Source organism: Talpa europaea, assembly GCF_964194135.1.
Source record: "Talpa europaea genome assembly, chromosome: 4".
NCBI lineage: Eukaryota > Metazoa > Chordata > Mammalia > Eulipotyphla > Talpidae > Talpa > Talpa europaea.
Genome location: NC_140070.1, coordinates 105,843,339 through 105,854,484, shown reverse-complemented (window position 1 = coordinate 105,854,484; position 11,146 = coordinate 105,843,339). Strand labels below are relative to the sequence as shown.

Sequence of the window (11,146 nt, the reverse complement as noted above, 5' to 3'; positions counted from 1 at the left end):
ATGCGCCGCACGGGCGGGCCGAGAGTAGTCGCAGGGAAATGGCGGCCGCGGGTTTGGTGGCTGTGGCCGCGGCTGCCGAGTATTCTGGCCCAGTCGCGTCCGGAGGCAACCCCTCCGGTGTTAACTGCGGCCCAAACTCAGGGGCAGGGCCTGGGCCTGGCCCGGGTTCGTGGAGCCGCTCCCTCGATCGAGCACTGGAGGAGGCGGCTGTAACTGGGGTGCTGAGCTTGAGCGGCCGGAAACTGAGGGAGTTTCCCCGGGGAGCGGCCAGCCACGACCTGACGGACACCACCCGCGCGGGTGAGCGGGACGGGCATCCCTGCAGGCGCGGGGCCGCCGGCGCGGGGGGGCCGCCCCAGCCGGCGGGGAGGGGTGGAGGGCATCGAGAGAGTTATTTGCAGCAACGGGCTTCTTAGACTTGGGGTGGGGACCCGGGTAACGGGGAGAACTGTCCCAGGGCACTCAGCCCCCCGGGCCTGCGGGCCAGACCTCGAGCCTGGGGCGAGGCGGCGGACAGCGGCGTCTCTCTAGGAGGAGTACCGCGGCGGGTTGATGGTTTTCACTCTCTCAGGAAATTGACTTCTGCCACTGCTGAGGTAGACTCCTGCCCCGCCCGGGTTTCTCCAGGCCCACTCGGATTTGGGATGCCAACTTGATCTTGCTAAAACTGGGATTATAGCCCATTCTTAATAGAGCGGAGCAGCATTGGTAGTTGCAGTGTCAAAAAAGCAACCAACGATCTCAGCACTGGCGTTTTTTCCAGAGACTTGTTGTTACTGTGAACCTGAATGCTGTAATTTGTCTGTCTCCGCTTTCGTCTAGTTGACTTAACAAATGTTTGTAAAAAAACTGGAACCCATCTTCAGACTTGCATTACATTACTCTCTCATGGGATGCCCTCCTCCCAAAAGTTGAAGAAAATTACTTACAAAAGACACATAGCTTGCCTACCTTGCCTGTATGTAATGCCTTTTAAAAAACATTTTATTTTGTACTTATTTTTGAAAATAGGAAAGATAATGAGGAATTAGGTATTGTTTGGTTTTCTTAGTTGTTGAGAACAACGTAGGGTGACAAAAGTGTTCAACATAATATGTTTCTATTGTCTAAAATATAGCTTCCTCAGAGAGTAGATTAACAACTGAGTCTATTCATATTTTACACAAATACAAAGGAGGGGAAATCCCTTAACACGGGTTTGTGTAAGATGATGTAGACAAGTATTTTATTCTCACAGTGCTTTTGCAGTCAAGGGTCTTTAGTACTTTGTGTCTTATGTTTATCCCATTTTATTTTAAAATCTTCAATTTAACATCTTCCCAGTTTATGCACGCATTAAAGATTGATAAGTATTGTACATGATTCATTCATGTTAGAAAAATAAACAAAGTTGTTGCACTACTTTCAGAAACTATTCTTTCCAAGGAAACTTTTCTTCAAGTGTGTTGTAATGGAAGAAATTAAATGCCTGCTTCTTAAATCTCTTTTTGGAAACAGTTGTATATAGTTGAGTGTAGTTTGTGTTTTTACTGAGTATTAAAATCAAACTTTCTCGCTAAGGCAAATATGAGCAGCCACTTTTGCATGTGTTCTGACATGATATCTAAAGCCATCATTCATAACCCCATATTACCTTATTCTGTTCAGGAGATGGCTATAAGGTATATAACTACTTAAAAGATGTATCGCACAGTGATTTCATATTAGTGTGAGTCATTTCAGTATTACTACATTAAGCCTGAAGCTAAGGAACAAGTTGATTACAAGAGTTTATCTAGTTTATTATCTTACCAGCTTTTAAATAGTTGTAGGACTGACAGGTTTTGCCTTTAAGAAATAAATATTTTACTAACAAAACCCAAGGACATTTGTGAAGAATAATAAGTAATCCCAGTGAATTTCCCCATCATTGTGCTCTGATTTATTTATTTATACAAGCACTGGGTACAATCAGAAGTGCGGGAGGGTGAGAGAATTCACCAGAGCCAGAGCGGAGAGCAGAACAGGCAGACTGACTAAATACACTGCTGAGGGGAGCAGAGGGCTGCAGGAGAGGTCTGCGTGCCATGTGGGACCCTCACCCAGTGGCCAGGGATCGAACCAGCGCTGCAGAGGCTGCGGGCAGCTTCGCAACCCAGCGCTCAACTGCTGCGCCACCGGGGAAGTCCTGTGCTCTGAACTTTTAATGTTATTATCCACACTTATTTTATTGCTTTAATAGTATCTATGTAAACCAGATTATTGTTGGCTGATACTTTATCTGCTCAAAAAATACAGAGAAAAAATTATAAGGTATTTTATAACCTAGCAGACTAGATAAATTTCTAACATTAGAAATATCGCAAAGTGTAAGAAATCTTAGCTAGACCTTGCTAAGTACACAAATACTGAATATTATAAACTGTTAATTTGACATGGACAGCACCATTTCTCCAGTGTTTGCTGTTTGCTATTTGTATTTTAAAATACATTGCTTTCTTAGAAAAGCTCACAGCAGCCAATGGATTATCCCTACTTTACATATGAAGACTCAATTAGAAAAAGTTATGTATCTAGCACTAGAGGTAACATTTCAGCCTACTTCAACTAACTATTCTACATAGACTAGCTTTGTACAGATTACACATAGGTATCACTATTCCTGTTTTTACAGACAGTGAAACTGTGATTTGCAGATTTTAGATAATTTGTTCAAGATCTGGTCGCTAAAAGCCAGGGAAGACTGTATCAGCCAGAATTGAGTTTTGTTTGATGTAACTCAAAAATTCATATACCCATTAGACCAGATTTTAGATGAATTCAGACCCAACTCATCTTTTTTTTTTTTTTAATTTTTTTTTTGAGGCATGTTTTATTTATTTACTTGTCAGTTTGTTTGTTTGTTTGTTTACACATGCAATGGGTACAGTCAGAAGCGCGGGAGGGGGAGAGAATTCACCAGAGCCAGAGCAGGGAGCAGAGCAGGCAGAAGGACCGAAGCACACTGCTGAGGGGAGCAGTGCGCGGCAGGAGAGGTCTGCGCGCCATGTGGGACCCTCCTCCGGTGGCTGGGGAGCAGCCGGGGATCGAACCGGCACTGCAGAGGCTGCAGGCAGCTTCGCAACCCAGCGCTCAACCGCTGCGCCACCAGGGAGGCCCCAGACCCAACTCATCTTATGTCTTTAGACCCTATAGAAAATTTAAAGCCGAGTAAAAGTGTTAGTATGCTTTATGTCTCTAGGTTGCCATAGTATGTTCTTTCATAATATGTAGAATGTGTCTGGTAGAGCTGCTGTCCTTCAGGAGTTTACATGCTAAGAAACAACATTTATTACCCATACTGTTTATAATTTGACATGATTAAAATTCATTAGAAACAATTCTTGAGGTTTTTCCTTCCTGTTTAAACAGATTGAGCTTAGAAAAAGACCAATTGATCTTAGAAAAAGAGAAACATTTTGGAATGGACAACTTCATCAAATGGACAAAAAAAAAAATCGTAGAAGAAATGACAGACGACTTCATAGGGGAGAAAGGGTGTAGCTTCAATTTGGGCAGAAATGAGAAGGAATGTCATTTCAGGCAGTGGTGACTTTCAAAAAGTCTTAAGAGTATAGGAGACATGTTAATTTTGCCAGTTCCTCATGTATTCCTCTTTATCTGATAGCAGTACTCCAATTTTCCTAAGGAACCACCCTTCACAGTTAAAATGGATTTTACCACAGGGTATTTTAGCACAGGGGTGCTCACCACCGGCGTGTGCACATGACTCAGATCTAGCCAGTGTAGTTTCTGTCCCTCAGGACAGTGGTTGTTCCAGATGGACACATTTTCCAGTTAGCACACGAGTGTTAATTCTGAATTTTTTATTGGAACTATTGAGAAAGAGGCATGCTTTGAGTCCAGGGTTGCTGAGAGAATAGAATGTAAACCTAGAGCTTGCCAGTAAATGGAAAGCAGAGCCAGAAGATGAAAAGAGTGAGGCCAAGTTCTGATGATAGTGTTTGAATCTTTTCATCAGTAGCGAGGCTTTAAGTTACTGCTATCCTGGACCTTCAATTTATGCAAGTCATTATATTCCCTTTTCTACTTAATCTGAGTAGAATTTTTGGATACAAAATACGAGTTCTGATTGTAACAGTGAGATTTCAGAGAGGCCTGTTTGGTCAGAATATGGTTGGATTAGAGATAATCAGAACTGCGTTTTGCATATGAGGAAGCTAGATTAATGACGGTGAGGACTATGAATGTTCAGTATAGTACAAAAAGTTATAAAGGAGATAGTTAAAAACTTTCTAATTTTATTTACTGGAGATAATTAGTATTTTTTTTTAAAGATTTATTTATTTATACAAGCACTGGGTACAGTCAGAAGTGCGGGAGAGTAAGAGAATTCACCAGAGCCAGAGCCGGGAACAGAACAGGCAGACCGACGAAATACACTGCTGAGGGGAGCAGCAGGCTCAGCAGTTGAGGTTTGCGTGCCATGTGGGACCCTCGCGGGCTGGCCAGGAATTGAACCGGCGCTACAAAGGCTGCCCATCGCAGCCCAGTTTTCAACCGCTGCGCCACCCGCTACGCCACTGGGGAGGCCCAATTAGTATATTTTTTTAAAGATTTATTTATTTATACAAGCACTAGGGTACAGGCCAGAGGTGCAGGAGGATGAGAGAATCCACCAGAGACAGAGCAGGGTGCAGAACAGACAGAAAGACCAAAATACACTGCTGAGGGGAGCAGTGGGCGAGACGGGAGAGGTCTGTCATGCCATGTGGGAATCTCCCCGGGCCCAACAGGAATCTAACCAGTGCCGCAGAGGCTGCGGAAAGCTTCACAGCACTGCACTCAACCCACTGCACCACTGGGGAGGCCCAGATAATTAGTATTGAACACTGATTTGACATCTTCAAAGACTGCATGAATATACACATTCTCACTTTTTTTTTTTTTTTAAGATTCATTTATTTATGCATACAAGAACTGGGGTACAGGCCAGAGGTGCAGGGGGTGAAAGGATTCACCAGAGACAAAGTGGGGAGCAGAACAGGCAAAATGACTGAAATACACTCCTGAGGGGAGCAGCAGGCAAGGCAGGAGAGGTCTGCTGCGCCATGTGGGTAGCTCGCTGGCCCGCTGGAATCGAACTTGTGCTGTAGAGGCTGTGGATTGTTTCATAGTGCTGTGCTTAACCCCTTGTGCCACCAGGGAGGCCCCATTCTCACTTCTTTAAATTATAAAAATGGGATCATACAAAGATTTTCATATCTTTTTTCTCCATGAGATACAATATCAGAAAGTAGACATGTCGCATAATTTTTTAATAGTAGTCCACTATATAGCTATATTGTCATTTAATTTATCCTCTTGGTGCACTTTGGGATTGTTTCCAGCTTTGACAAATGACAACTATTGATAATCCAAGTGATTTTGCTAAAAATATTTGAGTATGTATGTCTTTGCTGACTCAACTTTTTCCTTTGGATGAATTACTTGAAATATAATTGATTGGTTAAAAGATGGGCACAAATTTAGGGGTTTTTATACAGATCATTAAACTGTTCTTCCAGCAGGAGTGTTCAACTTAGAAATTTACCAGCACTGCGTGAATTGTCTTTAATTTGCTCCCACTGATTTCCCATTCATTTTGATTTGTCAATCTGATAAGTGAAAGATATCTCCTTTTTCTGTATTCACTGCATCTTAGCAGTACAACTTTTTTTCAAAAATAAAAAGTATATAATACAAGGAGAAAATTTTTTTTCATTTCTACCTTTTGTCATACAACCAGTTAGTAACAAAGAATCAGAAACTCTTTGTGCATGTATATAAACTATTATATGTTTAATTTGAGTTATTTTGTAACTATAACAGTAGTATATAGTTACACTCTAGGGAGAGAATGGAAAAGAAGAACTGCTACTACTATATAGATACCATCATTAACATTTTGACCTATTCTTCCAGGCTTTTTGTAAGTGCATGATCATATATATAGAAAAACATGATAACTAGTTTGTTTTTTTTATATTTAAAGAGCAGGTTTATTCAAAAAGGGATAGGACAGTAAAAGACATTTGCACAGAAACAAGCAGGCAGGAAGAGCTGCCCCGAAAGGGACAGGTTTGCTGAGAGAGGCCTGAGTGGTTGCAGACAGGCAGCCTTGAGGAGAGCTGCCTCCCGCAAGGGAGGTCAGTGAAGAGAAGTTCTGGCATGGTGCAGGTCCCAGGCAGGCAGGAAGGCTGTTGCCCTGCAGAGGAGAGAGTTGGTGAAAAGAGGCACAGGTGGGCAGACAGAGTGCTCCTGGTATTAGTTTTCTTAAGTTCACGTTTTCCAATACACAAAAATTAGAAATATTGTGTCATGTCTAATAACATTTTCTTCTTAATGGCTTCAGAGTATTTAATCATATCTTTATACTCAACCAGATCTTTTATTGGACATTTAGGCTATTTCTAATTTTTCAATTTTTAAATGACACTAGAAACATCCTTTTATATAACTGTTTGTTCATATCTCTTATTTCCTTTGGGTAAATTCTGTTAAGTGGAATTTCTCTATTAAATGATATGCAATTTCAAAACTTATACAAACTTAAAAATAAAATTCAAAAACAGTTCTCATAGAAATAGTATTATATATATTGTATGCAGCTTGGCTAGAAATAGATCACCCACAGAAACATTTTTGCCTAAATTTGAAAATCATCTTACCTCAAATTTCACATCTCTTTATGCCTAGCAACCATGATCCACCTTTCATTATAAAAGAATGTGTGTGAGGACATAAGTTTTTACTGATAGACCTCTTGGGAAGATCTGGGGTGATGAGCTTGAAATTGCCCCAATAGGAAACTTGAAATTCCAATAGAGTTGGAATTATCTTAGAAGTTCCACTCTATTTCCATACTTACTTTAATGTAAATTAAGTGCTTTCAAATGATCAGATATTAGGGGGAAACCCAGTAAATTTCTGTGGTGTTTATTCTTTAATCTACCCCCCAGTTTCAGAAGTATGGCTATAATATGTAATACTACCCTTTGTAACAGTCTATGAAAAAAAATGTGCATACTGAATTGAAATGTAGGATGCTTTGAACATCTCAGGAAACATTTTACTCTCCCTCTTACAGCTTTGCCTCTCATCTGAAATGAGAAATCTTTTAGCTCTAATATATTTTTGTTCACAAGCTTCTTCCTTTCTTTTCTGCCCAAAGAATAGTACAGTTCTTATATTGTACTGATACAATGGGAAAGACTTATGAGGTACATTACTTATGTCACTCCCCATCCCCCACCACTGAGACAGAAACACTGACTTTATAAAAGAGAGACAGAGACCATGGGCAAAAGCATGTCTGTTGGCTATAAAAATGGTCTGAAACATGATTTAATTTATGTTTGGTGAACATCTAGGCTCAACTGTAGTGGCATTGTTTTTAAATAGGAAGGGTAAGTTGTAGGATGGTGCTTTTAGGAGGGATGAGAAGATGAGTCATAAACAAAATCAATGTTAAGACTATTAGAATGTTAGACTAGTAGAATGGCAACAGTGTTGGGACCGCGGATTTCCTGGAGTCCATTTTCTTTTACAGTAGCTGCATTTGGTACCTGGTGGTTAATATTATCTCACAACATGATGTATGACTTTTAGGTAGTTAACATGTTCATTATTTTTTACTTTATTTTCTCAGTTCATTTACAAAACAGTAATTTCAGTCAAGCTTAGAAAATAACATAGTAAATATAATTTACACAAAGGGATATTATTTTGAGTTCCTGAAGTTGCCAACAATATCAAATGCAGTGCTACTAATTTTAGAATCAAACTAGTCATAAAAATTTAAGGTATTTCCTTATTCACTTTTAACATTTTTCCTTCCCTTTTAAATTTCTAGATTTTTATTATTTGGAGGAAGTCTTTAAACAAGGATTTTAACTGGTTTATTAAACTTATTTGTTCAAAAAATAGGTAATAGATTTTTCCATTGAAAAGTCTTTAAAAAAAATGATCTGTACAACAGAGAGTAAAAAGATAAGCCACAGAGTAAGATTTCTAATAAATATAACAAACAAATGATAACTGAGATAGAAAACTGAAATTCCTCTCAAGGCCAAAATCAATGTGTTAACCAGCTTGGACTCTTTTCTGAAGTCTTTGGGGAAGAATTTGCTTCCAGACTCAATTCACGTTTTGGCTGACTTCAGTTCTTTGCAGTTATAAAACTGCTGCTTGTCAGCTTCAGGACTCTGAGGTCTTGGAGATTACCTGCATTCTATACATGGTCCCTTCATCTTCAAGCTAGTAATGATGTGTTGAATCCTCTGTTTCATATCTCTGAATTCTTCTGTTATCAGTCAGAAGCTTATATGATGAGATTAGGTCTGTCCATATTATCCCCCTTGTTTAATAAAAATCAGTTGATAGTAACCTGTATTATATCTGCAAAATTCCTTCTGCCACATATGGAGCATAATTAGTATACTTCATATTCAGTCCCAGGGATTAGGTTGGGAAGTCTTAAGGGGTCATTTTAGGATTCTGCTTACTATGGAACTTTCTGTCTCTTTTTTATTACACAAAACCTAGTATGATGCCAATTCCCTTTGGTGTTTCCTGAATGAATGAATGCATGAATGAGTAAATGAATGAAAAGGCAAAATGAGGAAATGATGAAAAGCCTATTCATATTCTTAGCTTTGAAAATAGTGACAACTGACTTCTGTGTGACTGGACTTAATGAGGACCCTTGGGGCTTCAGTGATATAGTAGAATTCAGTCAAAACATTCTCAAGGATATTACCAGTGGATATGCTTCCCATTGATGTCAAAAAGTCAGGCATTCAGACTCCCTTTAATTGGTGTCAGAGGATAAGAGAGATGTTATATGTGCCAAGAACCTGTTCCCCAATGAGAATTTCTAGGTCTTTAAAAATGTTCAAAATGTATTTCTTTGCTAGTAAAACAAACTTTAAACTCCTTATAGAGAAGTAGGCTGTTCATATAAATCCAATTTTTATAACAAGTCCCAGTTATCTGAGGAGAATCTTAACCCTGGTAACTATGTGTGATCCTTTTTTTTAGCTTCGTAAGTTATTTCTGCTATCTTTTATCAAGTGGCAAGCTATTGGTTCTCAACTTTAGTTGGTATAAATTCACCTGTGACTTTTTTTTTTAATAAATGCTGATTTTTTTATTTATTTTAAAGATTTATTTATACAAGAATTGGGGTACAGGCCAGATGCGTGGGAGGGTGACAGGATACACCAGAGACAGAGCAGGGAACAGAATAGGCAAATTGACGAAATACACTGCTGAGGGGAGCAGCGGGCACGATAGGAGAGGTCTGTCGCACCTGTGACTTTTTTTTTTAATTGAGGTAATGTTAAGAGTATTAGTTTACAGCCCTGTGTATGTTTTAGGAGTACAGATTTATACTTGCTCAAATGTATGTTACCACTCCAGGCCTCTCGCCAAAGTACTAAAAGCTTCCACCACAGTTCATTGGACCACGCCCCCCCATGCTTCGCTTCTACCCACCCCCATCTGTGGCACTTAAAAAAAAAAAGTACATTCCTGGGTCCAGACACTCAAGAGTGATGCAAGAGATTTGGGGAGTGTTCCTAAGCTGCATTTTAAACAAGCAGCTTGATAGTTCTAGGTACAAGTGGTCTAAGAACTACCATTTGATATATTTCCTTATACTTTGTTACTTAAAAATTCATTTAGGAAGATTATAATTTTTCACATCCTAGATTTGGTAAGCCAAAGATTTTACTGAGTTGAAATGTGTATTTTAAAAGTGTGAAACACTGTTTTCTAAACTTGCTTATTTAGAATATGCACTTATTCTCTATTTTAGAATAAACACTTTAAAGAATGGTTTGTTTTAAAAATGTTAATAAAGAACTGTGTTGTTAACGTTATGAATAAATAATCAATTTACATGAAAAATAAACTGAAAATTGAGCACGTAAGATTAGTCAGGGAGGAGCAAAAGATAAAATGTGGCTCTGAGTATCCCACAAAATCTCTAGAAGGATTGGAGAATCAGGCTAGAAGGAGAGGTAGCCAGGAACAATACCCAAAATCCTGTGACACAATCCTGCCACCACTAACACTGCCACGGGTGATAGACACTGCAGTTTGTACCACCACCACCACCAGTAATAATAGACATTATACACCAGCACTGGAACTTTTCTTCTATAGCCTCTGGAAACTGTGGTAGATTCTTTCTGCTCTGCTTTCAGTTCAAGGTTAGGGTAGGATGGTTTGCTTGGGGGAATCTAAATCACATGCCTATGCCCCTAGCTGCAAGAGAAGCTAGGAAAGCAAGTATACTCCATGGCATTTTTTCAGCTTCTATTAAAGAAAGGACTGTTCTTCATAAAATATTGGATTCTCCAAACATAGAAATAGTGTTCAGATTCTGGGCAGCCTATAAAAATGACCCTTATCTACTACAAGTTGTATTTAATACTAAAGTTGAGTGACCAAGTAAGCCTTTATTGGAGTATATAATTATTGTAATGCCAAATAAGCTAGCATTAAATGATAGTCAATTTACTTTACTGACTGTAATTAGTATTAACTTTTCCACAGACTTATGATTTCTTGGTTCAGTTGGGAGCAGAAGAAAGATCTATTAATTAGTGTTTTCCAGGAGTTTTTGTCTTGTTTTTTTCTGAATATAGTCTGTTTTTAATTTGGGAGAAACAAGCTGAATAGTATTGCCTACCTCCTGTCCTTTCAAGTGCCTGCAGTGCCCACTCAATACTTAGGCACCATTTTATTTTATTTTATTTTTTAAAGATTTATTTATGCACACAAGAGCTAGGGTACAGGCCAGAGATGCAGGGGGTGAGAGCATTCACCAGAGACAGTGGGGAACAGAACAGGCAGACTGACTGAAATACACTGCTGAGGGGAGCAGCGGGCTAGTCAGGAGAGGTCTACTTCACCAAGTAGGATTCTTGCAGGCCGGCCGGCCAGGATCAAACCCGCACTGCAGAGGCTGCGGACAGCTTCACGGTGCGACTCTCAACCGCCTACGCTACCAGGGAGGCCCTCTTTCTTTTTTTTTTTAAAGATTTATTTACGCATACAAGAGCAGGGATGTAGGCCAGAGGTGTGGGAGGTGAGAGGATTCACCAGAATAGGCAGATGT

The 11,146-nt window shown here is 39.6% G+C and overlaps 1 protein-coding gene across 3 annotated transcripts in view; it reads left to right on the top strand.

Annotated features, from left to right (window-relative positions):
* LRCH3 (leucine rich repeats and calponin homology domain containing 3) overlaps window positions 1–11,146 on the top strand; it is a gene marked incomplete at its 3' end in the record, with an annotated part of 97,840 nt that continues 86,694 nt past the window's right edge. For all 3 annotated transcript variants that reach the window (XM_084231567.1, XM_084231566.1, XM_084231565.1), the window contains exon 1: window positions 1–300. In XM_084231567.1, the coding sequence (XP_084087693.1) occupies window positions 39–300 (262 nt within the window). In that variant the 5' untranslated portion in view covers window positions 1–38. The remainder of the gene's footprint in view (window positions 301–11,146) is intronic.